Source organism: Anas acuta, chromosome 8 (assembly GCF_963932015.1).
Source record: "Anas acuta chromosome 8, bAnaAcu1.1, whole genome shotgun sequence".
NCBI lineage: Eukaryota > Metazoa > Chordata > Aves > Anseriformes > Anatidae > Anas > Anas acuta.
The window spans coordinates 1,171,026-1,198,434 of record NC_088986.1 but is presented as its reverse complement, the minus strand read 5'-3'; the positions used below and the strand labels follow the sequence as shown (position 1 = coordinate 1,198,434).

General features: G+C 40.7%; 2 protein-coding genes across 12 annotated transcripts in view; one reads left to right on the top strand and one right to left on the bottom strand.

The window, feature by feature from the left end:
- Nucleotides 1-8,378, top strand: part of LRRC7 (leucine rich repeat containing 7) — a 175,466-nt gene extending 167,088 nt beyond the window's left edge. For all 11 annotated transcript variants that reach the window (XM_068689959.1, XM_068689947.1, XM_068689952.1 and 8 more), the window contains one exon: nt 1,165-8,378. In XM_068689959.1, the coding sequence (XP_068546060.1) occupies nt 1,165-1,272 (108 nt within the window). In that variant the 3' untranslated portion in view covers nt 1,273-8,378. The remainder of the gene's footprint in view (nt 1-1,164) is intronic.
- A 776-nt stretch (nt 8,379-9,154) lies between these two features.
- On the bottom strand, nt 9,155-26,710 carry LRRC40 (leucine rich repeat containing 40). Its single transcript, XM_068689960.1, has 15 exons — nt 26,309-26,710; nt 25,833-26,014; nt 25,249-25,322; nt 24,206-24,335; nt 23,667-23,790; nt 22,698-22,840; nt 21,445-21,617; nt 21,042-21,132; nt 18,539-18,584; nt 15,995-16,103; nt 14,963-15,070; nt 13,261-13,371; nt 11,948-12,025; nt 11,020-11,205; nt 9,155-9,876 (listed from the first exon to the last, which is right to left on the bottom strand). The coding sequence occupies exons 1-15, from the start codon at nt 26,460-26,462 to the stop codon at nt 9,771-9,773; spliced, it is 1,815 nt and encodes a 604-aa protein (XP_068546061.1). The 5' UTR covers nt 26,463-26,710; the 3' UTR covers nt 9,155-9,770.
- Nucleotides 26,711-27,409: the final 699 nt, after the last annotated feature.

The window sequence follows — 27,409 nt, the reverse complement described above, 5'->3', positions numbered from 1 at the left end:
TGAGGGCTGTGTGGGAGCAGTTCTGTCACCTCTTTTGAGCTGTTTCTTTTATGGCTTTTGTTATGCCAAAGATTTTTTCCTGCTGTCATTAGCATGGGGCACCTAGCAGGCCCCTGCTTTAGCTTTTTTTTTTCCCCCTCACAGGGAAAACATTGCTCCTTACATCCAGGTGGGTTTTCAGCTTCTGTTTCTAACATAGGAGCATTTATCTGTACTGACATAATCATGTATAAGCTACTGCTGCATTTTTTCAGGTAGCAGATTTCCCTCTCCTAACTCTTTTCATCACTTATCTGATGGCGTTCGTTTGACTTCTTGCTCTCGGTCATTCTTGTAGGACCACAGATCAGTCTCAGCAGTTTCTCATTTGTCACTGTCAGCACGTCATTTTAAATTCTCCAGCAGGAACATTTTCCTTTTACTTGCAATGCCTTTATGCAACCATAATACCTATTACCAGGTATTGATTTATATTGTGGCAAATAAAGGAAAGCCATTAATCTTGTGAAAGAATTAACAGGGGAAAAAACATAGGTGTGAAAGGATGAAGGATATTTGACTTCTCCAATACAAGCAATGCCTTTAGCTAACAGTATCCAGTTCCCAAGGTTCTGTGAACTGAAATGTGTTAACACTCACTGGCATCATTGCTCTGTTTGTGGAGGTTCTACTTATCGATCACATGCAGTAAGCTGTTGATAATTAGGTTAAAGTTTGACGATTTGAAATAGCATTTTAACAGCCAATTACAGAAAGATTTAATTAGCACCAAAGCAGAGCAGTTTGTTCAGTAATTTTTCACTCCCTGTACATGCAGTGTCTGAGACCAAGGCTGTGCTGCTGCTGGCTCCTTTGGGCTCCAGAGCGTAGGAAACCCTTACATCCCAGAGTTCTGGATTCTTAGGAAAATATGCTGAATATTGTAGAGTCAGAGAGAAACTCAGGCTGGAAGGGAGCCCCTGAGGTCACCTGGTCCCTCTCCTGCTGGAAGCTGCACCAATTCCCGTTCAAAAGTACCGTTCAAACTCCTGCTTTCAGGAAAACACCATATGACTGTTGTTTATTTTAGGCTTGTTTTTCATTTCCATATATCTCTTTGCACCCACAAAATGAAGATATTAAATAGGATCTCATTTGATTTTTCTTCTTGTTTTTGTGTTGCAGGCAAATGGACACAGTTTTGTACATATGGAACATGAGAAAGCTGTATTACTACTGAAGAGTTTCCAGAATACAGTAGACCTAGTTATTCAACGTGAGCTTACTGTCTAAATATTTTTTTATAAATAGTAAATATGTCTAGCCAGATCTAATGTTCAAACAGATTTATACATAGGAAACAAATTTTTGCCAATTGCTGGACCAATGGCAAACAGTAGTGCCAAATGTATAATACTCTATGTTAGTACCGATCATCTTGAAAAAAATATATTAACTATATAAATATATTGTTCATGTGGCTATGTATTAGTTTTAATTGTCAGCCTCTGGCTGTGCATTGGTGCGTTTTTTTAATCAAGTTACTTCTTAAAGTCAATTTCATATGATTTCAAAACACAGAAGCACATACAAATTCTTTAGGAATTCTGCTGTCCATCAGAAACACTGCCTCAAAGTTGTATATGCCTTTATAAAGATAAAATATATTAACCTGTACTTCCCATGAAATATTTCTATCATGTCACATACAAAAATATAGAGAAAAAATATTTTCATAAACACCTCAAAGAAAGTATATATTAAATTAAATTTAATAATGTTCATTTATTTTCAATGCAAAGATATTATATGCCTTATGAAAATACCTGTACATATGCAGTGTGTATAGCTGGCTCCATACTAATTAGTAAAAATGTCACTATACAGGGTGAGATACTTAATAAATGATACTGTCAACTCTGGGACCTAGATATAAATAACCTACATGGAGATTGGTTAACTTCCTTTTCTTTGGCACTTTCAGTCGATTCCATGTGAACACACTAAATGGACGAACAGTGAGGTTAGACAGATACGCTTCATAAATGGAAGACGTTTATGATGGGTGGCAGTAAAACTTCTTTTGTTGCTGCTAATTTTATTATTTTAACTTTTGGATTTAAAACTGTAGGCCCCTTCCTTGCATTGCCCATTCCCCCAGTCTTTGGTGTTCTGTATTCTTGCTCTGGTGCAGGCTGTTATCCCCTTCTCGATATGTTCATTATCAGTAAGGCTTTAACCTTTATACAACCCTTTATTTGTCTAACAGTCTCTTTAAAACGAGTGGGGATAGATTTAATCTGAGATATGACATATCACAGGGGGAGCAGAAGAACGGCGCTGAGAGAGCATGGGAAGAGCTTTCCCACTGAAGCACTCAGTGTGAAACCCTTAAGGTAAAAATCCTCGCGCTGTTCTCGGCAGAGCGCACTGGCAGCACAGAACTCTGCAAACCTGCTGCTGGTTCAGTAATTCAGGCCTGCATCATGGGCGTAACTGACAGCAAGAAGGCGAAACAGAAGGAAACCTCCCACGAGGTGTTTCCGAGGGGTGCTGTTGCCATCAGCCTGGTAGTGGTGGTGGTGGTGGGCTGCAGGGAGAGCCACAGCGCGGGCAGGGGGCTGCAGCCGGGCCCTGGTCAGGGGCACGGTGCTACAGCTCACGGGCATGGCAAAGGCCGTGTCACTTTGCTGCTTACAAGAGCCTCTAGAAATTCTCAAACCTTTCTTCTCGTCCCGTAAGCAAGCGCACAATGAGGTAATTATACTTCGAATTAAACTAACATGACTTCCAGAGACAACAGAGCCCTTACGTCTACTGCCCTGCCTGCTGTATGGACCTAGTCGTCCTGCTGTAGGGGTATAAATGCATTTTATAAATTTTGCAGGTCTTATTTATAATAAGTGGAAGGACTGGAGCTATCAAAGGTGCTGGCAGCATTCCTGATGTGTCCCTGGTGTTACTGAGACACCCCAGTGCTCAGCACTGCTGCACGTGCTGCTGGGTGTGCTGGGGGCTTACATCAAGTCCCTAAAACCCAACGAGTTCAGGAAGAGCAGTCTGCTGAGGTTATTACGTGCACAGCAATCACTTTGGCTGTGGGTGTTGGGAGAGGAACTGGGTAGAGAGAGGGACAGCCAGGCCAGGACCCTAAATCCTTGCTCTACTCAGTTATCATCTCTGTGCATTCACATCTGGCTGCTCTTAGAAACTGCCTACACAGCGAGGGGACCTGGGGCCTCATCCCATCCACCAGCCACAAAGGAAAATGCATAATCAGCCCCTCCTTCCCCCCAGCCTGGCCATAACTGTCAATGCGAGGTTTCCAAATGAACTCGGGCTTCCCAAAGCTGGTGCAGTCATTCTTTGCCTCTCTCTGGAAGCTCCTGGGCCTTCAAAAAAAAAGAAAAAAAGACTTGTTACATTTGGGAAGGAAAGGGTGATATAAAAACCACCTATGCACATGGGAAAGGAGGGAGAAGTACCCCATACATAATCGGTAGGAGTAGGAACTATCCTCTAATGTTACGGAGCAGCAGGATTTTTATTGTGTTTGCACTTTTTTTCTTTTTTTTTTTTTTTTACCTCTGTGGTATCGATTGCAAAGCATGGTCAGGGCAGCCCCTGGCACTGTGCAGAGAAACACAGCCCACAGCCCTCACCTCAGCTCCCCACAGGAATTTGTTTAGCAGTGTAAGTTCCCTGTCCTATGGTCGTTGACACCTCCCCCTTTCTCTTTAATCAATAGGAGTGATTAGGTTTATTAATATAAACATTAATGAGCCATAAATTCCAAGCTGACTGAGCAGGTCCCACACAATACGAGTTTTTACTTACCACATGCAAGCGTTCACACTGCAAGAGCTTCTGCACCACCTGGGTGGCAGCACACCAGCAGGTACCCCAGTGAGCCATAGTAATGCTAATCCTAAAATGTGCTATTTGAATACATGATTTGATTATGTCTAGAAAATAAATTTAAATAATGAATTCTTTTCAGTAAATTAAAACCTCGATGCTACCAGCCGAAGCTGCTTGCTGAATTCATGTGATTTGGGTTTGGATTGTTATTTACCCCATTTTTTCAGCTTCCAGTTTTTTAGTCTCATAATGTCCCCTCAAACCACAGAGGCTCTGGCAGAACGCATCTAAAACTTTCCTAACATGCATGGCATGCCAGAGGCCAACATTGCCGTACTTAAGCCCATTGCCCTTTAGAGAAGTAAGGATTTTCTCATCATATGCTCAGAAAACTGCAGACACCTACATCGTTTGCCATTAATTATACTGAATGGGAATTAGGGACATTAATAGGTACTTACGCACCCAGCTCCTCTTTGGAGCTACTTTTGTCTTTTCATGCACAAAAAATCACTTAAGAACATGAGCACGCGTGCACACGGAGGTGCAGCGAACGTCTGCACATCTGCTGCTCCATGCCCGGGGGCAGTCCATGATAGCACAGCTCCCTAGCGCAGAAATTTTCCCCATGACTTCTCCTTCCAGCAGGAAAACGGAGTAAATTACTGCCGCAGCTTTGAATCCTGCTGTACCGCTGCCTGCTGCCATGGTGCAGGACTCGGTGCACACCCACCCAGTGCGTCCCCGCACACAGCTCCAGGGCAGAGATCTGCAGCTCCAGGAACATGCTGGGGAGCTGCAGGTCTCAGAAGGGTGACAGGGGGCCCATCCTGACACCTGTACCCAAGATAACATGCAGATGAAAAATGGGAAACCGAGAAAGGCAGAAGCAGTCTTCAGTGTTTGTTAATTCTGCGTTTTGTGCTCAGCTGGGTTTCTGCGTGCTGAGTTTCGGAGAGCTGAGGCGCAGTGGCACAATCGGCCAGGGCTGTGTGCAGAACTGGAGTTCAAGATTGCTGAGTGCTTTCATTAATGGATTATAATGAAAACGAAATTACAATAAAATTGAATTAGTGCAATGGAATGCCAAATTAACTTATCCAAAACTCCTGCTGACTCTAGAAGGGGGATGGCAGTGAATTTGGCCTCCCAGATGAAACATAACAGCAGTGAACCTTTAACATCAACCTCCATTGTCCAAAATCACCAAATATTTCCTTTTTGGCATTATTTTTATTCAAATTTGTAGAAATGATGTTTAGATAGGACTAATGCTATGAGCAACTAAACTGATTCAGTGAGCCCGATTAGGATTTGTACATTAATCCTTCGAAATACCGTGCACCTTTTGTCTGTCCTGGAGTCCCCAGCAGCCTCACGTACATGGTCGTGTACAGACCGGTGTGCAGGTGGGGAACCCGGCTATGTGCATGCCGTGCACATAGGTACGATACATGTGATATATATATATACTGTTTATATATATATTTTTCAACTAAATGTGGTTATATGGCAAGTGCTGGTGGTAGGTGACAGTTTACCCAGAGGCGAGTTCCGTGTGTGGGTTAAGTTTCATGTGTGTGAAGGGATTTTGATGGAGGCAAGCAGGCTGGGAACTGCAGATGGTTTCCTTCCTTCGGGCTGTGCAGCACTCCCAAGCACCCCATATGTTCTCCCACAGTAACTACACCGGCACTCACACGCTGTTTTTCTGAAGCTACTCGTGGCCATGCTAACACTGACTGAAACACGCCGGGTTACAAACAGCACTGGAAGGTCCGGCGTGGTGCTGGCAGCTCTCCCCGGCAGGGCTGCCCCCGGTAGCTTTCAGCTGTGATGTTCCCATGGCAATGGCCCTGCTCACGGTGAGCACACAGCTCTGCTTTTCTGGATTTCCCATGCAATAAACAACAAATCATCCTCAGGGAAGGGCTAGATTGGAAAGGGACGCCTGCGCTGTAATTCCCTTAGCCTCCTTTTGCAGCAGGTTCTGGGGAGCTTGGTGGTCGCAGTCTGGGCTCATGCTGCCAGCAGTGCCCCGTCCCCCACGGCAGTGCCCCGTGGGCTGCTGTTAAGAAAAAAATGAAGAGGGGAAAAAAAAAAAAAAAGAAAAAAAAAAAGTTGCTCTCCAAATGCTTTTCTTATTTTGAGCAACATTTTAAGAGAAAACCCCAGGAAGCCCTGTGCAGACCCTTCAGTCCGGATAATTCATTCATTTTCCATTCACAGTTTGCAGTTTTTTTCAGGGTGTTGGTGAGCTGTGATATTTAAAGGCTAGTCGTTCGTAATAGCTATCTTCAAATCAGTGTTGGTGTTTTCCAACCTGTATTTTAACGTGTCCCTGTCTGCGCATACGTTCTGTGGACCTCCATCAGACACGGCGCTGTTGTGGGGTGGCCTTTTTCTGAGCAGTTGAAAGACCTGGGAAACATTGCTCTAATAGCCATACGTTTAGCTTATAGATTAATATCAAAAGAATCAAATCAGTGATGTTGGAGAACACCATTAATCTTCATGGCCCAAAAGTTCAACTAAAAATGCAGTACAAAGTGTTCGTGAGATTGGTTTGCTATTGTTAGTGAGCACTTAAAATGACTTAAAATGACTTAAAAAGACTTTAAAAGACTCTCCTTGGTTAAACCTCTCCGGCTTGTAATATAGCATTGAATTTCCTTATGCAAAGAAAAGCCCGCGCATCCATAGCTCTGTGTACATATGTATATATCGGACAGGGGTATATGCAACAGGAAATGCAAAGACAGGAGGAAATGACAAACCACACGCTCCAACCTGCCCACATGCAGGATCTGCTCTCAGACACGGGGATTGAGACCAGGCTGGCTGCTGGCTCCTGGGGAACTGCCTGGCAGCAGGACGAGGTTGGGGTTTGTGTGCTGCCCAGCCTCTCAGATGAAAGTGAAGCTCACAAGCACCCGGGGATCTGTTTCACTGTGGTCTAACCCCTAACAGCCAGGCAGGACACATAGAACAGAAAGAAAACACAAGGATCAATTTGCCCAAATTTGTAAACAAGCACAGGAGATTACAAACCTCAGCTGTGGGCTGCAGATCCGCTACTTACCTTTGCAGAATTTACCTTTGGGATTTCCAGTTCAGAATAAAATGCTGTCTAAAGCTTGAGCTCCTTACCCAGGGGCTATTGCCACCCTCACCATCCCACCTCAGCGCTCTTCTCCCAGTTCTTCTGCCTTCAAAACTCTCATTTTCACAAGGGCACAAAGACTTCCCATTTTATTTTCAGCCAGTCAGGTTTAAGGACTTATTTCACTTGTCAGTCTTGCTAGTATGAGTGGAATACAAAGTGATGATACAACTTTCAGGCCAGTAGTTTGGATAGGATATGAACTAATTGGTGGTTTGGTTTTGTTTCAAACAACTTTGGTTCAGGTACGTTTGATCGCTGGCGTTAGCCACGCGTGCAGCACAGCAGTGACACCAGAGGCCAGGCAAGGAAACCCGCGCTCCTCCCCAGCGGCGTGAGCCTGGGGCAGCCAACGTGAATTTTCGTTGCAAAAGCAAATTTCAAATTACAGTATTTAATAGTCATAAACTTAAAATAGTTTTGTTCAAACAAACAAACAAAAAAAGCCTTTGCCAATCCTCTTTGCTTGAGAATCCAAGCAAATACTCCAGAAGTGAACGACATCTTTGCGTTGTATGCTGAATTTACACGGCCCTCGTGAGGCTTTTCCTGCAGCACCACCAACCGAGCCACAGCCCTGCAGCACAAGAGGCTTCATCTTTGTAAATTGGGGCCTTCTTTGTCTCTTTGCTAGCATATGTGGCTTTGCCCTGAAACCCTGGTCAGAACAAACACTTATCAGTTAAGTTTTCTACTTGTGAGTACTGTATCCAGTTCAAAACCAACAGCTTACTTTATTAAAAATTTTACCATTTTATAAAAGACATGTTTAATTATGATGGAGATGGCTGTATTGTAATTAATATTTTGAGATAATTGTGATTTTGAGCTTAAATTATATACAGAAAATGGTCATTTTTGTATGTGTTAAAAGATTGCTATATTACAAATGACTAACTGTACTTTTCAGTTTAATTACAGTATTAATGTAAATAAAGCTGAATGAAAAATATTTACTACTTTATTAACATAGATTGTGAATGTACTTAATGTTTTTTGCAGTATAAAGACTTAACTGAACTTGAAAGCTGCTTCATTTTATGTGCAAAAAGGTACTTCAAAATTATATTTTAAATCTATTGATTCAGTGCAATCAATTATATTGTCGGTTAATTTGCACATGCAGGTTGTATCCTTCCAGTTTTATTTCATGTATGACACTTATCCGTAAGGTGCATATTGTGTTTAGAATGCATTTTGCAGATGCTTCTGTACATAAAACAAATACAGGGACTAAAACAATGCTGTGCAGTGTATAGCAGAGCCATTTTTCGGCTTTGGTGTACCCAACTTTTTCAGTATTTAAAAAAGTGTTTTGAATAACATTAAAAAGTCTCTTTATTGTATAAATAATAAAAATGTCACCTTATTGTAATTATTTTTTGTCATTTTTTACTATTGGAAAGGATCCGAGTTTTCCAAAGTCGCAGTTCTACAAGGGATGGAAGGTGAGGCGGTTGTTACCGACCCATCTGCTTAAAACTGGTCCAGGGAGCTAGCAGCTACACCTGAATCATCAGTGATCTAAGTTACAGCTTCAGAAATGTTTGCTCTATCTACCAGCAAACAAAGCAATGTTTCAGGAAAGAGACATTTTAATTACAGATAATTACAGGTATGTCAGAGAGAGACTTGAAAACTGAGCAACTCCACTGGTTCAGCACATCGCTACTGGTGAGACATCAAATACGGCAGCGCAGTGTCTGCACACAGGAAGAAAAGCTCAGGATTTGGTGCTCCCTGTGGTACAAATGCCTTACACAGGACAGAGAAACAAAAGAGAGGGTCACAGGGCTAAGAGCAGCAGCAGTTCAATCATCCAAATGCCATCATAGAAATACTTAGCGTAGTTTAAAAAACAAACAAAACCCCTACCAGTGGAAATCCATGTGATAGATCTCTCTTCAATTTCATGTCAATTTACAGGCCTGTGGCAGTCTAACAGAGAAGCAGTGGATCTACAGTCACAGAGCAAGTAACATCCAGCAGCCCTCCCTTTATATTATTAATAACCATGATGCGTTACTGTTACAAATAAAGAGATCACTTTCATGATGTTGAAGTGTGTTTAAATAAAAAAATTAAATGTCTATATGCTACTGGCTACAAAATTTAGAGCACGTTCTTAAAAACGTAGAAAGAAAATACACATCCAAGAGCAAACATTTATTGTTTCAGAGTAGCTACCAATAGCAACCACATTTTGCTTACTTTTACGTGAAGCATGCAGGCAGTCTGCAGTACATTTCACACTCTGTTCTTAGAACCATACAGTTTAAGGGTTCAAGCATTTCACCACGTACAGACCAGTAACTAATTGTTTGAGGCAGCAGTGAAGAGAGACCAAGCACCTTACAGAAGATTATAAAACAGGCATACAAAAATCAAGAAGTTTACTTACACCTTTTTTCAAGTACTTTGGTGTTTACAGTTCTTTAAAAAAAAAATAGCTTAGTTGTAGAAAAACATTGTCTCTCTTACTAAATGCAGCTTTCAACTGTATTCTTTATTAAAAAAAGTGTAAACATAGGTTGTGGTATTTTAAAATGCACTCCTGAGACATGCAGCCTTGAGGGGGAAATATTTCACGGGTGAATTCTTTCTTAACATGCAAACCATGAACAGAATTACAAATGCTTTATGGCACGGGCCAGATTAACAAGAAGTTTACAAAGAAGGAAGAAGGCAATATAATCGCAGAGCATTTGGCCAGGCAGAAGTATTGTGTTCGTACTTTGATTCACAAGTCTAGGAGGGAAACGGACTATCAGGTGGGAATTCGGCTTCTCAGGTACTCCAGCACTGCAGCTGTCCCTTTTGCCAAAATGGCTGCTCGGGGAGTACGGAAGGGATTGCCTTCCAAAAGAAGCGTCCTGCAAAGACAGAGATGCCGAGTTATTTTATGAAGGCTTTTCCTTGTACCACACACACACTGCAGATAGATTTATGAATCTTGAAATTCTTATGTAATTCCTCTTTTGTTCTTCCAAAAAATGTTAACTTCTGCTACCCTACTTCATACTAACCTATCTTCTTTAGAGACATCTGAATTTTAATTTATGCTAATAAATCAGTGGTGGTATATTACTGTAGATGCACAATACACACATACCCCACTTCTAAAGCAACCTGTCAAAATAGCGAGAAAAAGAGCTCCTGAAGTATGTACATTGCAAAATTAAACAGAAAAGCTGGGTTAAATCGCAACCCTCCATTTTCTAGCTTGGCTGCTAGCTCACTCTTTACTAAACATAAATGTCTGTGGAGTTTCTTTTTGCTTGTTTGTGTTCAGAGGGGTTGTTTTATTTTGTATTTTTTAAGTCCCTCGAGAAGTGTCCTTTAAAGGAGAAAACCATACTAACGATAATCTGCTATCTTTGACAAGACAGACCACTTATCCACAACTGGTTTTGAGGTATGTAACTGAAGATATTGACAGCCTTGTTCCTATATGAGCATTATTATTTACAGAGTGTTTTTCCATCTCTTTTCTAGCAATTGGATTTACTTATACAGGTAAGGAGCCAACTGGAGTTACTGACAGGCAATGCTATGGCTCACCCACCTGGCCAACAGGCTCGTCCGCAGGCACACCAGCAGTACACACATACAGACAAGGTAACTGTCTGAGGCTCTAACATGGCATTTCACAAACAAACACAACCTTCCTTTTTTTTTTTTTTCCATACTTCTTTTAGGCATCCTGGCATTTTTCTTAGTTCTTTTAATTTTTTCAGCCATAGCCGAAACACAATAACATACACTGCTGATAAAGACACTGATACTTAGATAGGTGAGTGGTCAAAGCTGCTGAGAACTCAGCAATCAGTATCAGGAGTTGGATATATTCTCCAAATGCAGACTACCTCAAGATACTACATACTATCATGCATAATCTTCTTGTTAATTAATAAGAATGATTTTTTTTAAACCCTCTACCCTCTGACAAAACATGCCTTGAAGAAACCAGTCAGAATATACTTTTTATAAAACATGTCATCACTTAAAGTACACACCTCAGATTTTCACAGTTTCCAAGTTCTGGTGGCACCTGGAGAAGGTCGTTGTTCTGCAGGTCCAGTGTTCCAAGCTTCTCCATCTTCTTTAACTGCAGAGGGTCAATGGACCCAACCTGATTGTTACTGAGCAGGATGGTCTCCAGTGCTAGGATGCGGTAAAGGACACTGGGAAATACTTTAAACCTTCAGTAAAAAGGAGGAAAACAAATGAAAGTCAGAAACAAGGCATTCAAAAATTAACAGCCTTTTAAGTGAGATGGCATTTAAGTGTTGTTTACTGAAATTCAATGTTTAAATGTGCTGCTCTGGAAGGAGAAAGCATTGATTATTTTATTATCTTGTACACGGTGAAAAAGCTGGACAGAATTTGCACAGTGACAGCTCAGCACCTGTAACAGAACTACAGGCCAGCTGTGAATGACAGTTCGTGTCACGCAGAAGGAGACTCTCCAGTGTAAGGAGGGGAGAGCAATGGGCAGTCGTTTTCCTGTGTACTTAACAACTGCCCTGCTGAGCCAGAGGAAGAATGCTTTCAGCCCAACATGGTGGCTACAGTTATTAGTTACGGCCACCTCCCAGCTGCTTCCCGTGGCCCACTCCCCTTGTATTTTTCCATCATCCAGAGCTGCTGGGTTAGGGACGCTGCAGGGTAGTCCCTCTGGAAGCCATTTTTTGATTTATCATTCACGAGATTGTTTAATCCCTTTTTTAACTGGTTTCTACTGTCTCTCTCCAAAAACTTGTGGCAGGATGTTCCAAAAATATATTACCATTGTGTAAAGAAATATGTTCTCTTTAACTGTTTTAAGCTCACAGTTAATTGATGAAGTCCCTACTCTATCTTACAACACATTAAAATTATATTGATTTTTTTTTGTTACAAAAACAAACAAAAAGAGAAACAAACAAAAAAACAGTTGCTCACCTATTAAAAGAAAGATTTATTACTTGTAGTGTTGTCAGTGCCTCCATTTCTTCAGGCAAAGATGTCAAAAAATTATTTCTGTGTATCAAACGAAGACAAAGAATAATCACTAACTTCTAAGACGTTTAAATTAAGAATCCACAGACGGAATACGCATATTTACCAGTGTTAACGTGCTCTTTTAAACCACTATATTGCTTTATAAATGGATCAAGACCATGCTCAAAAGTGCAAACCAGGTTTGCATTTTCATTTTTTGCCAATAAGAAAACTTAAAAGCCTGTTCTCTAAAAGATTCCCAGGCATTTCAAAGCATCTAACAGTTCTGAAACAGGCATTCTGCTACTTGGGTTTCAGAGGAAATCTCATGAAACAGCCCAGATGTTGGTGCCAACATGAATCACTAAGATAACTCTAAACCTCTTCAAAATTCATTTAGCCTGCTATCCAGTTGCTCTAACAAACTCGTTTATGGCTACTGTTACTGCACAGTTCCCCACAACAGGAAGCCATTCTTAAATAAAATGAAGACAGAGGTTTGTAAGGACCAACAAGGTATTTCTTGAACATGACACAAAGTCTCATTACAGGAAAATAAAGGCCACTCACTAAAAGATGCCCAGACTTAGGCCTAAATTCTTAATCAGATATTCAACCTTGTCCCCTCACCAGTCTCTCATTATCATCCATTTCTGCAGTCTTCAGCAGAACTCCTCCACCAGCAGCACATACCTCAGGCAGATTACTTTAAACCAAGCTGAAGTACAAATGTGTCTCTGCATTCTGCTTTGCTGCTCTTCATTTTGTGAAACAGCCAAGATAATAAATGCTAGCAAGCTAACGCTGAGGTCTAAACACATGCATTGAGCATATTTCAGAAGTTATGCAAGGAAGAATGACAGTAAGTATCTTGCTGTATTGCAATAAGATCCCAGTTGACAGCTGCAGGTTCAGGCAGCACACCAGAGTTGGTACAGTCACTGTCCTACTTCCCAGATATCCCCCAGGATTATTTTTTTCCTTGTTGTTTTGTTTTTAAACACGCTCTTAACACCTCTGAGAACCATTGAATGACTGAGGCAAGCCCTTCCATCACAGCAAATCTTGGAGCTTGCCCACTTGTTTTGTGCTTTAACCAGTGCCTGAATCTAGGCCACTTGCTATTTTGGATCTGACGGTCATTCAGCTGCTACGGAGCTGTTTTGGGAAATGAAAAATTATTTCAGTACTGCTATTCCACTGCAACAGATGGCTGGTTTAAAAAGGCACGAAAACAAGTCACTGGGAAAGGAAGTCCAACACACGTCACAAACCTGATATCCAAATGTGTCAACTTATGAAGCATGCAGAGCTCCGAGGAAATAGATGAGATTTTGTTGAAGCCAAAGTTGAGATCACAAAGTGAGTCCTTCAGCTCCACGATCCTGAAACCCAACGTGAAAATCCTTTTACTATGTAAGCACATGTTGCATCCTAAGTTGCTGAAAAAAATATTTCATTCTAGAAATCTACAAATCAAGAACGTTTGGTGTTTCTTGATGTTTCAGAAGCAATTTTGTGAAGATTATAGAAACCACCTCTGAAAACTCTCCATCCTGGAGAGTTATACTTGATGTAAAAACAAAGCTCAGAAGCACTTTTAAAAAGTTATTAGGAGAGTAAATTTGCTAAGAAAGCCTACTCACTTAAATGCAGTTTAGAGATTTCAGAAATTATGGCAGAAATGACAATCACTTCCATCTCCAGTCCTGCAAGTGCTTTGACAGGAAGACTATCCATCTTTAAGCAATCAAAATGAAAGAGATTGCCATTTTATTTCCATCTTTTGATTCTGTTCAACACTTCTGCTGTTACAAACTGCAAGAAACACAACACTTGCTGCTTCTTGCTATTCTTTCTGCTTCTATATTAAATTAAGATGCTTTGATGTAAAGCATTTAAAAGCTCAAAAAGTTAGTAGCTGAATCCTGACAACAGAATGTCTGTCATAACCCTAAAAACAGAAAGTAATTAAATGAACTAAACACTCGCCTCTCCTATCTGGATTGTCACTGAATTCCCTTGCACCTAGCAGCTGCACACCTACACCTTCCTCCCCCCTGAATGCAACAGACTCTCATAGAGCGAAAAAGCATGGGCGGCACAAGCATTATCTCACTAAATTGATTTGCTACACTAAATTGTACTGAAAAGACATTTTCTCTATGTGAGATAGCACCTCCTCAAGTTCTATGTGCAAAAGGTTAAATGTTCAGCACATTTGTGTCCAAGAATGGAAGTAAGTTATCCCCACGAGTGGGGTGGTATCCTTAAAAATCAGCTGTCATGATGCTCTTAGGCTTACAGAGATGCAGTAAGCCTCCTCCTTATGCAATAAGAGTGTTTATTCCCCTTACTGTCAACAGAAAGCTTTTCCTTGACTGGGGATGAAGGAACAAGCGCAATAATATCCAGTGCTGTGGTGGGACAATAGCTATCAAGAAAAAAGGCATGGATATTGTTCAGGCTTCTAAAGACAAAACCCCAAAACCTCACAATTAAACTGTCTGAAGAAACCACATTGAAAAAGGATCTCTGCAATAGTCCAAAGCTCTCACCTAACAAAGTGGTGAATACACACAGATTATCTTCATATGGGAAAAGGACCACTTTGCAAGGAAAACAATACTAGCCTGCAGTTAAGTACAGCACTTCATAATTATTAGAAGTCACATCAGAGTCCACCCCTATTCATTTCAACAATGCTTAGAAAAGCAGTATGAAAGACAACGTATAATGTAAGCACCGATGAGCAGAGCCAAGCTTGTTTTTAGTGTGATCTTTGTGCTAATAAATGGACCCACCTGCAGGCTACTTGTACCAGAAACATGAGCACATTTTTCAGCATCTCAATTGCATTGTGTGTGTGTACACAGAGAGAGGAAGAAGTGTAAATATGCTTGAGTGGAAACAACACGAGACGCTGAGGAACAGAGGCAGAATAAAAACGAACAAGGATGATCTTTCTGAAAGTACCTTGCAGGAATGGCAGTCAGCTGGTTTTTGCTGAAGTTGACAGTGGCGACAGGATTGCTTCTGACCGCGTTGAACATTTCATCAGGAATCACAGCTGCCTGCTTCTCACTGAACAACAAAAAGCGTTTACCCGAGTAACACAAACATGTTCATCATCTCCTAGTTATTAACAAAATATTTTAATTTTCTTTTAGAAAAAGATGAGCAATAAAATAAATACATAAATATCTAAAATAAAAGTCCTGAAAGGACTGCTAGGAAAAAGCTACCAATCCCTGCACCATGTTAGCTGACATCTTGCTCTGTCATCTTGCTTAGGAAAAATCATTAAGAGCTTAATTAGGTCACTACATCAACAAATGTGTCAATGCCATATATTGGGCCAGAAGCTGTAGTAAATCAGCATTTCACTTGTTTCCTCCTCTCAGCTGAGAAAACATCCCTCACTGTAACTCAGGTAACTACTGAATTTGGAGCCTCTGACCATCTGAGGAGACCGAAGGCGTCCATCCCAGCCCTTTCACTACAGTGCAGCCCCTTCTACATTCTAGCTCTCTGCAGGACTGTGCATTTCACCCAGCAGTTCTCTGCAAGCAGGGTTTTATTCCCCTTTCCTGCCTAATAAGTTAAACTGTTGGCTACATTTAAGAAGTAACTGAAGAAATACTCACCTACCAGGAGATTTTTTGAGACTTAATGATAATAACTAAGGAAGCGTAAAAGCTTCTAAAAGCATCTAAAGATATTAAGCATTTCAATGAGTTAAAAGGAATGTTATCGTGGAGTATTTGACAATACACAGACCAAAAAAAAAGAAAATGAGATGTGAAACACACTGCAATCACATCTGCCTACTCCTGAGCACTCAAATTAAAGTGAAAAATGCACAAATGTATCAGAATTCGAAAAGTGTTTGGTAAACACCATGAGGTAAAAATAAATAAAAAAAATATAAGAAAGAATATCCAAGTTGGAAGGGTCCCACAAGTTTTCTTATAACTTTAGAGATAGGCAATATTTCCAAACACTTACCTATACTCCAGTAATTTTAGGGAAGTTATGGCGTGCATGTTAATCCTTGACTCGCTTGGGAGAGTCATGGCTGTCACAGGAGGCTCCTCATTTGGACTAGGTCCATCATCTGGAGATAGCACACACAGACAGTCACACAACCTACAGGCTGCTGTAGATGTGCTCTGAGCAGCATTGATGGTGAATTTTTTAGGGTTCCTAGTCACCTGCCATCATCCATTTTAACTCTTCCTATCTTCTGGCTTGACTGCATATAATCTAATTCAGATTATTTCAAGATTTTCCTAATAAGTTTTTTTTTTTTTTTTTTTGTATATATTTTGGGGTTTCAGGGTTTGGGTTGTTTGTGGTTCTTTTTTTTGGGGGGTGGAAGAATTGACTTGGATTTTGAAAAACCAGGTCATTAAACACCACACCTGGTATGCCAGCACTAGCTAGCTTTTATGTTAGCCAGTACCCTCCAAGGTGTGGAGGTTAGAAACAGTGAGAAACAGGGAAGGTAGGCAAGAAGTGATAAGGGTCAACTGTCTGCAGAACAGCAAACCTGACCATAATTATAGTTAAAACATTAATATTTATAAAAACCTTCCTAATATCCTCCTCTGTAGAGTTCCTTTTGATTACTCTCTACAATTTACATGAAAAAGTTGTTCGCTCCTTTGAGTATGTAAGAAAAGCAGTCAATTAAAAATGCTCTGCATGTCTGAGCTGCGGCATCACACCCCAGGCATTCAACATATGCTTAAGTAGGGTGAAGCTTACCCAGAAGTCCAAGCATGATAAACCCAGCTTCCATTAAAATAAATGAACAAAACTGTAGGAAATTCAGTGGCATTCATGAATAGAAGTCAACTGACTATTGCTCCTAAGCCCAGCTAGTCAGCTTTACATTACGAAGAACCAAAAACAAGATTTAAGAGCCACTTTTTCAATTATATCCCTACATGAATAAGACTGTTACTGCTACTGGTTTAACTCCCTATTAGATGCTGTAACAGATACAGAAAATCATAAACGCTGCCATCCATGCAGGACATTAGCTTATTTTATTATCCACAATTGTATTAACTGTCATAGGTCACCAGGTGAGCTGCTGAGTATGTACTCTAGCATCCAACTAATTGTTGCGAAATTACTACTAGGTTATACTTGCACGGAATCGGGCATTTTGAAGCAATTTCATACACTGCAGTAACCTAATTAATGCTGCCATCATCTGGCAGATGGAAAGAAAGCCCACTTACAGAAAGCATACAAATTTACACGTACCATGTTCAATAAAAGTTGCCTGTGTGTCTTATCAGGGCCCCTTCTCAATTAAGAAGTTAAGCATTTTTTGCCATTTAAGCACTGCAAAATCATTTCCATATGATATTTAACATGGTCAGCAAACCCGGTTATTTTGCCTATTTCATGTCATACATTTTAAGAAAGATGAAGATTTCTAAAGATGGTAAAAAAAAAAAATCCTGTTTTTGAAAAGATTTCATCTCCTCAACATGCCATTTGCTTAGAATCTGACAGCTTGCTTTGTATATAATCAAAAATACAGTGTCATCTCCACCACTTTACTTGGAAAATACAACACAAAACTAAAAAAAAGGCAAAGTATCTCGCTGAAGGGGAGGCCCAGGTAATAATCTGGAAAGTGATTTCCATTCACAGAAGCAACTAGCAACTTTTGATCCCTTTTTGTAAAAAGAACTGGTGGTAGTAAAAAGTACTGCATCTGTTAGAGAAATGTGATACACAACCAGCTAGGTGGTTTTTAATCCATGCAGTTGGATGTCAGAATCCAAAAGAAGATTCCGCAAAAACATACAGCAGGCATTCAGAGGATTAATCTTGAGATATTTCATCTGAATTCCTGCTTTATGACTTTTTAATTATTTCTATAGGGAATGTTGGGATCAAGACTTATACATCATAGAAAGATGAATTCTAGTAGGCCAAGATTAGAATTTTCTTTAAAATAATCAACTACTTTCTCCCCCAGATTTTTTATACTATTTGTTAGCTACATGCTGGACCTTATGGTACCACCACGATTTCAAGGCAGACTTTTTCATGCATATACTTTCTGGGAATCACTGGACTTTACTGCTCACATTCCAACATGAATGCATCAATAATACAGAGTACCTTTGCATAATCTCACCTACCATACTGCAACCAAGCCAGCAGACAGATGGCAAGCTTAAAATGAAGAACTTGTTATGTAAACTTCCTGTGATGCTCAGGGAAAAAATAAAAAGCTACTGGAATTCTTCATCCAAAATGCATAAAGGGACCAGGGGATAACACTTAAGATTATTTTTCTAAGTGACAGTGCCCCACAAAGAATGCTTGTTGTTCAGTGTTATCCAACAGAATAAGAAAAAGAAACAACAGTGAGATATAAGAGCACATTGTTGAGTAAAGAAAACTATTACTGCGGGAAAACTGGAGCAAACTGGATTAAAACTGCTACCCTGAGTAGACTCTAGCTTATTGCAATTTCTTAGAAAAATTATCTGTAAAATGCAGCGCGATGGAACAATATACCTTGGATTTTGCTTCTTAGGTATTTCAGAAGTTCCTGGGTACCCTTCTTAAAAAAAGAAAGAAAAGAAAAGGAAAGATCAGTAAGCATCTGCTAGCCAGTATTTATACAGCTGTTCTGACAATCAGGAATGACAATTTCAGTCACACAGGTAGAGCTCATAGCACTGCTAACTATAAAAACTACCTAACAGGTTGAAATCCTCAGTGTAGAAATCCTCTCTTGTGGTAGCTTATGAACTTGCTTATTTAGAGTGTTGTTTATTCCAGATGGAAACGTCCAGACCCATGTTACCACCTTAGGCTGCACATTTTTAGCTTTTAATCTAAAGACTTTGGCCAAGAGTGAGGAAAAACTGTTCAAAAGAACTTAGTCTTCTCTTAAAAGGTCTAGCACAATTCTGCATTGGAGAAGAAATTTAACATTTGTCAGGGAAGTTGACTGCTCAGTGTTCCAGTAACTTTTTGTATCACCACGGTTTATGTATTTGCATGGATTTTTTAACTGTGGATTCTCCAAAGATTTGATTGGCAATCCTCTCATAGCAACCTCTACTGGTCAAACTCAGTTACTATCTGCACAATCTCTGAGTAATTAAGCATAATCTCATCCAGCCCATCTGTTTTAGGATAAAACTAGGCTTTCCTCATGATTTTGAGTGTTTCTCCTCTAAGTTTTAAAAGAAGAGACTGAACTTAAGCAGTGAATATGAATTAACATTTCTCATTCTAGCTGGCATTTATTATACACGAGAAGAGACTGACTGATCTGAATGCAGAGGGGAAAAAGAAAACATGGAGAAGGGAAAGGAAGAATTCTCACAAGGAATCTAATGAAACCAGACAGAAATTGAAGACAGAAGACAGAGAAAGAGAGGCTGGAGAAGATTGGGAGTGAATGCAGACACAGGAAGACTTGGCATCTGCTGAGCTGAGCAAGGCAAGAGAAGCCCATATAGGAGAAACTAGAAAGAAAAAGGTGAAGGTCAAACAGAAAGTTAAGTGATGGTCATCTGGCTCATGGAGAGGAAGGCAGACAGTAAGACAAAGCTCAGCAGTCAGGTGATAATTTTATGCAAATAGGAGAGACTAGGATTTAATAAGAGATGACTGGGTTTTGGAAAAACAAACAAACAAAACAAAACACAAGAGTGGGTTTCAGACCAGAATGAGAAGCCTGAGGAACAGGAAGAGATGAATCAGGGATGCACAAGACAGAATCTGTGCCTGCTAGGCTATACTTTTATCCCCCGTCTTTGCAACTCCTTCATCTCAGCATTCACCTGCTGCTAGCAAGTGCCTGGGGACCCTACAAGATTTATCTATTTCTCTATTAAATCAAGTGGAAAAAAATCTAGTCAGGCACATAAAATTCCAGCTATAAATTTCCAGTGTAATGGAAACGGATCAAGATGGTGTAAGTAAAAAATGTCATACTGGAATCCTTGTAGCTATAGTTTGGTATAAATAAGAAATATATACAAAAAAATATACATATATCTGTGGTCTTACTGCTGAAAGACAGTAAATCCTCAGACGCTAGGGAACAGCAGAACTGAAGTAGCCAAGCAACCCTAACTCAGACTCCTTTGTATGTACATTTTAAGACAATTCTGAACTCCAGAATCACGTATGATGTTCTCATTAATTCAGTGACTACAATTCACACTTAATCAGATACGTATGTTTTCCCTCTTATTTCTGACATATTACAAAAATTCATTTCAGCTGAGGGCCTTTGATGTTGTTTGTATTTAGAGAATCCAAGTGCTTTGGAAACATTTATTTTATAGCACTGGCAAAAGCACAGAAAAGAAGAAATAATGTATACCACCACCAAGAAGAGCCTGCTGAGATAAAAATAAAAGAGAATTCTATAGCAGCAGCAGTGCCCATGCTCCAGCCTCCCTGCTGCCCTCCATACTTGTTTTCTCATGCACAACTCACACCTTCACCTTACCATCTACCTACAGAAAGAACATAGATCTGAGGTGTAGGTTATCCACAAGAAAACATAGTACCTCATATTGTCATGGCTCAAAACACATCTGTTTTCAAAAACTCTTTGGAAATTGAATCCTAGATCCTTAATTCAGGCAAGCAGGAAATGAGAAACAGAAATCCACGCTCATCTAGGAAAAGCCTGACATAAAGAACTTGCCTAGCACTGCAATGAACTGTGACTTGCAGCAGAATTAGGCAGCAGACAGCTGCCTTATCCTTTTCTCCCCAGACATCTGTTGCTTTGTTTGCAATATATATTACAGCTTCTGCAGCAAATCAGAAATGGGTCCTATGAAGCATCAACCTCCTTTATTCCACAGTCCTTATGATCTAAAGCATTTTATCAGACTCCCACGGAAAGAGCACATGAATTACACAAACAAAAGAGACAGATTAAAGTTGTGCAGGCTACAATGTTTTCTAATAATATTTTGGCTACATGATTTGGATAATGTAAGTATGCAACAGAGCCAAATTTTCAACACTACCTAAACATGCTTACTTGTAGAAGGTCTCTTCGAATGGTTCTCAAAGGGTTTCCCTCTAATGCCAGGAATTTCAACTGCGGAAGGTTCCCCAATGTATAGGGCAATCTGCAAACAGAAACAACCCATTTCAGTTCAAAGCAGCTTCAAAATAAATCCCAAAGCACTTGCAATTATTTGTCAGATGGCCTGCTATTGTGAAGCTCCGGGTTCAAATAAAAAGATACAGAATGTATTACATTTAAGAAAGGCAGAGTTTGATCACAGCATTTACTTAACACAGAAGGGGCTCCTCCATTTTACAACCAAGTCCTTTTTTAATCACATTTTACAAAGTGTAATACATTAGCTACAGAATTAGCCATCAGTAGATGCCCTGAGCAAGGCCTCGTCGCAGACATACGTGGTTTTTATTATTACCTACTGATATCATTGTTGGCAAGGTCAAGTCGCTCCAACTTCTGAAGCAGAGTAATTTCATCAGGAACTGATTTTATCTTGTTGTCTCTCAGTTCCAATACAGAGAGGGAATTCAGATGCTTAAGATTCTCTGCATTTAATATTTCAATCTGATTTTCACCAGCATGTAATTCCTGTGGAGACAGAGATCCCTCACAGTTATGTTACCCTGGTAAAATTACCCTGCAAGTTATTAATCTCCCAAATCATGGCACTAGCCAAAACATATGGTGTGGAGAAGATACAGATCTTGATACCCACTTATCTACACAGGAAACATCAAAGCTTCCAAAGATCCGGGGACATGTGTCTGAACTCAGCTTGTTTTGAAACCATCAGAGAACTGCCAGCTTTGAGTTTTCATGTCCAAGTTAGAAATAAATCTGCTCCGCTTTTGTCAAGGACTTGTTAACAACTACTTTACCCAAGAAGTTTCTTAAATTCTAAGCTATAGGAAGCTGAGACGGCAGCTCTCCATCTCCCTACTGGAAATGCTTCACTTACAATGGAAGAACTGAATGGTGCTTTAGACCAAAGAGACGCATGCTACTGGATGCCCTACAGACACTGAACTTCTCACAGCAGCAGGAGCTTGGTTAGAAAATGCTGCAATAGCCTGGGATCGTAAAGGCTGAGTTCAGAGTTAGGAGGAACTAAGGTATCTGCATTCAGTGATGGATTTGGTCATTGGAAACAACAGTGATACAAGCATTCAGTTGGCCCAATCATGTTTCTGTTAGTTGAGCAACAAAAACATGTTCCCAGCCAGGGAATTTTCAATTATAAACATATGGGGAACTAAGGCTACAAAATATTTGAAAGATGGGATTGTTTCAAGTGCATATTTTCTCCACAGTTACAAAGAAAAAAATACAGTGAACAAAGTAAATTCATCCAGAAGATGTTGCCAGAGATAAAACACAACTGTTGCAGACAGTATTACATCTATTTCTCAGTCATTCTTCTCCTTAAATATTTCTTTTGTTTTCCAAATCTGAAGAGCACCACTGTAAATTTGCCTTCTAAATAACATTAGGACAGACCAACGCGGACAATAAGAGTAATTGCAAATGGGTACATATTAAACAGAATTCTACACAGGGAATTCTTAATTTTTGACCACTGTGATTCACAGTAACTCGTGACATAACAATCATTATTTTAGAAGTTTACTGCAAACACATTTACAGTGCACCAACTATTTCAAACCTTACCTTCAGTAGTTTGCATGAGGGAAGTTCTGGTAAGGAACGTAATTTATTTTTTCTCAGATAAAGTTGTTCCAAAGATGCCATACTCGCCAATTCAGCAGGTACGGTTTCCAGGTAGTTTTTAGTACAGTCCAGTTGTCTTAAGCCTACAGAAGTAAGAGTGCAAATGACAAAGAAAGAAAATAAAAATAGTTTTCTGCAGAAGCATACATTTCCTGCTTTTTGATGTAGGCCTAAAAACATTTCGCCAATTGGAATTTTGGAAGAAATCAAGTCAGTTAGTAACAGCATTTGTGAAAACGAGACATTTGCTTTTCATTCGTTCTTCACAGACATTCTGGAATGCCTCCAGTGACACTACCAGATACCAGTTCTCATTTGGAGATAACAGGAAACGTTCAGTCTGATATCAAAGACCACCTCAGAAAGATCTGCAGATAATTTTTGTAGCATTTAAAAAAGATGGCAATCTACCACCTGGTCCTGCCATCAGATCTGCCACGGCTATTCAAATATGCATCTGACATGAATAAGCTTGATATTTAACATTTGAACAGTAAAAGTAGATTTTTTCATCAGTGACAAATTCATGTTTTTTCTCTTTCCAATTAATTCAACCCTCTTATTTATGCTTTATTTTCCACTCAAAATATGCATTAAAGAAAACATTTGTCAAATTGCTTATTGCAGTTTTAAGGCTAATATCTTCAAAGCTGAGCAACAGTAATCCGTAGACATTTCTAACAATTCCCTGGGCTCCATTTGTCAAGAAACACAAACCACTAGAGGACTTAAGCTTGATATATAGTAGCTGTAGCTGATTTTTTTTAGTAACACTGAACTAGAGCTCTTGAGAATACTTTAACTCCTTCAAAACGTACTGTCTTAATCCTGAATAACATACAACAAGTTTCCGAACATAACCACAGAAATGGCTGTATGACACTTAATAAGCTGAGGAAACAAATTTACTTTTCATCGCACTGATATCTGCAGGCAGGTTCTTGAGTTGATTACAAGCCAAGTTGAGTCGCACTAAGTTAATGAGCAAAGCAAAACTTGTTGGAATGTCTGTAAGATGATTGTTGGACAGATCCTGAAGATTAAATAAAAAGAGAGAAAAAGAGGTTACAAAGAGAGATGTTTAAAGTATCCCATGAGTACTGCTACTGTACAGTTAATTACTGACAGAACATTAAAACTAGTTTGCTGACATCTTCAGGATCTCCCTGGTAGAAATGTGAATGGCTGAGACAAGTCTCCCAGGACTGACAGATCATATGGGATTTGATTTTTCTTAAAATATTTGGCAAACCCAATGTAAAGCTTGGTTTCGAGCAAATACACAAAAACGTAATAGCTGATAAGCTACATAAATCACTGGAATATTCATAAGGTTCTGCAATGTAATACTTCTTTTTTGTTGTTGTTGTTTACATTTGCAGTAGCAAAACATGGATAAATTGACATTTCTGAGCAAATAAATATTTTTTCAAAAAGTTGTAATTTACCAATTCTTCTAAACTGACAAGCTGTCCAAACCCATCCGGCAAGTCGCTCAGCTCGTTGTGCTGAAGAAGAAGGCTCTTCAGGTGCGACAACTGCATCAACTCTTCCGGGATACTTTTCAGTTTGTTATGGCTGGTATTAAAATGTGGAAAACAAAGGGAAATTTCAGTCACTAAGTAGTTTTAAGAACATAACTGCATGAAAAAACTTCTGTTACACATGATGCCATCCAAACTAGGGTTACAACCCTAATACCTACAGGGCTGTCCTAGCCACCATGACCCCTTGAAATACAAACTCTTTAGGCCCTCGAGCAAGTATCAAGCATTTCCAGCATGCACCTGAAATTCTGATATTGGCACAGACTAACTGTTCATTACAGCTGCAGTGAGACAGGCTCCTGTGAAACATTTTCAGAGTGCAGCTTGCATATGCATGCTGTTCAGGACACCATCACCTTTAAGAAAAATCTCTCTTACAGCTGTTATAGCCCTCTGCAATGGATTGGTTTCCTAGGAGGAATTATGTCTGGTTATTTGTTCAATACCAGTTTTAATCCTCATCTGAATTTACAATATTCCAGATGGATCTATTTTTTTTTAATGCAGTTCACACACACAAAAGGAACATACACTGTGTCTCCTTGTGCACAAACTTACATAGTTATTCCTCGTAACTGAAGAATGTGAACTTATGAAGAGCATAAATGAGGCCTATAGTTATTTCCAATGTACATTATTCATGAGAAAAAGCATTTTTAATCCTTTAAAACAAAATTGCCAGACTGAAGCAAATGAATCTTGATACTGCTTTTGTGTGATTATTCAAAATACCAGCTTTCAGCTTCCAAGTGAGACTGTGACTTCTGAGTATTAGTCAAAATAATTGTAACAAACCTAAATATTTTTTTGACCTGAAACCTATGATTCTCAGTATATTGTCTATTTAAAAACCAAAAGTTAACTTTTCTGCAACAAAACTTATTATACTACAATCTCTCATTCACACCTTGGAAACCAATGCTCTAGTTTTGTAACGTGCTTACCTGACATCGAGTTTCTGAAGATTTTCTAATTGTCCTAATGCAGATGGAAGAGATGTCAGCTGATTATCATGTACCTGGAAAATAGAGTTTTTAGAAGAGTTACTAATTTGTACCTTGTAGGTTTTCTTCCCCAACTTCAAAAGACAAAAAAAAAAAAATAAATAAAATAATAGAAAGAATAGTTTTGTACAGAAGTAGCAGCTGTGTATATGACTCGATACAATTACCAATAACAGCACTGCAACTGCCAATCTGTCAAAGTTCTACTTAATTGACAGTAAGCAGTGAGAAATTAAAGTATTTAATATGAAGTAGGGGGAAGCGTATGAAAGGTGGTTGCATCCAATACCAGATCTTCTTTCAGTGCCCATATTAAAATTTCCTAGATCTTTCTACAGAACAATGCCTACTACCAGTGCATAAACTGATGTATCAGCAGGGTGGTATGCAACAAACCTTTATCCTGAGAACACACCAATGGCACTTCTACACATCCACCTCCATAGGAAACAGAAAACAAGGGCCTAAGACTATCCTGTCCCACCTCCTACAGGGAGAGCGCATAGCAGGATCGTTGTACGTACATCTAGCACAGTGAGTGCAGGCAGAAGCTTGACGTCCTCTGAAAGAAGCTGCAGCTTGTTTGAGGCTAAAATCAGCTTGGTCAGGTCTGTCTGCTCCCACCAGCGATCCGCGGCACCGAAAGAGAGATTCTGATGGGCTTCCTCCGGAGTGTCCAAATTTATCCGCCACACATGCTGAGGCACTACAAGCACAAACACACACGGGTCAGCTAAATACACCTGCTACTCACCCTGAAATTTCCCCATTCTGAGTGCTTTCCGTATGCACACAATTAACACTTCTGGAGATTTCTCCAGAGCTGACAACTGGACGTGGCTGGAGGCGGCAGCAACGAGGGCAGGAGGGCAGGGAGCGCTCCTTATGGCCGCTGTACCCCTTGTAGATCTTTCTGCCCACCCTTACCGCTGTATTTTGGAAGCCCCCGGCCCTCCCGGCGCTGCAGCCGCAGCCCCCCGGCTCCCCCGCCCTCGCTCACCCTGGCCGAGGCCGCGGCCCGCGAGGTTGAGCTGCCCGCTCTTGCGGGCGGCCCGGAGCAGCCCCTGAGGCACGGCGGGGCCCGGCTCCTCCGCCGCCCGCCCGAAGCCGGAGCGGGGCTGCCCCGGCCGCGCCCTCCGCGCCGCCGCCGCCATCCCGAGCCTCGGCCGCCGGCACCGCCCCGCAGCGTGGCGGGGCCCGGCCCGGCCCGGCCCAGCGCCCGCCCCGGGCTCAGGGAGGCAGCAGCGGGAGGCAGGGTCCCGGTCTCAGCCCCAGCGCCATTTGGTGCCGCACCAAAAAGGCTGGGGCTGGGAAGGGAGCGGGTACAAAGCCGGGCATGTGGGGAGGGAAAACAGGCCGGGAGCTGCGTGCTGGCAGCAGAAAGGAGGGTACAAAATTCCTACAAAAGGAGATGGAGAAACAAGCCAGCTGCAGCTGGATGCTGTGTGGCTCAGATTTCACTTCCTTCCTCTCCCTCTTTTTATTTAAGGTCTTCACCTCTGTTGCAGGAGTGAATCCAGACCAAATAACCTGGAAAGCACTGTAAATATACATGTCAAGTAGCCACACAAAAAGGCACTTTTACTTCAACTCGTCTCCTTGTCGCCCAGCGTTGACAAACTAAATGAAAATACTGCAGGAGTTGGAGTTGATGATCCCTTTTGGCCCCTTCCAACTCGGGATATTCAATGATTCTGTGACTCCCACCTGATTAGTGCTGGCTGCCCACCAACGCCTGCCATTGCTGGTGACCAGCCCTGGCTTTGGCTCCTGGGTGCAGTTGGTGTCTGCTCCACCCAGCAGAGCCTCTGAGAAGCGAATAAAGGAACACGCTTCTCCCTCAGTCATCAAAAACTTACAGCCATTTGAGTTTTCAAGCACGTGGTGTTCCAAACATAACCTTTTCACTTTTATTTTTTTTAATCTTCAGTCTAAGTTCCATTGAACGTAGAAGTAGTTCGTTAAGGGCTAAATAGCACCGTGGTGAGCGGGTCGGTGATTCGAGCCCCCGCCATACGTCGTGCTCTGGGCTGTGACCAGGGACTTGGCCCTTTTGGTTTTAACCCCTTTTCAGTTCTCATTTTTCCTCTCACACTGGGAG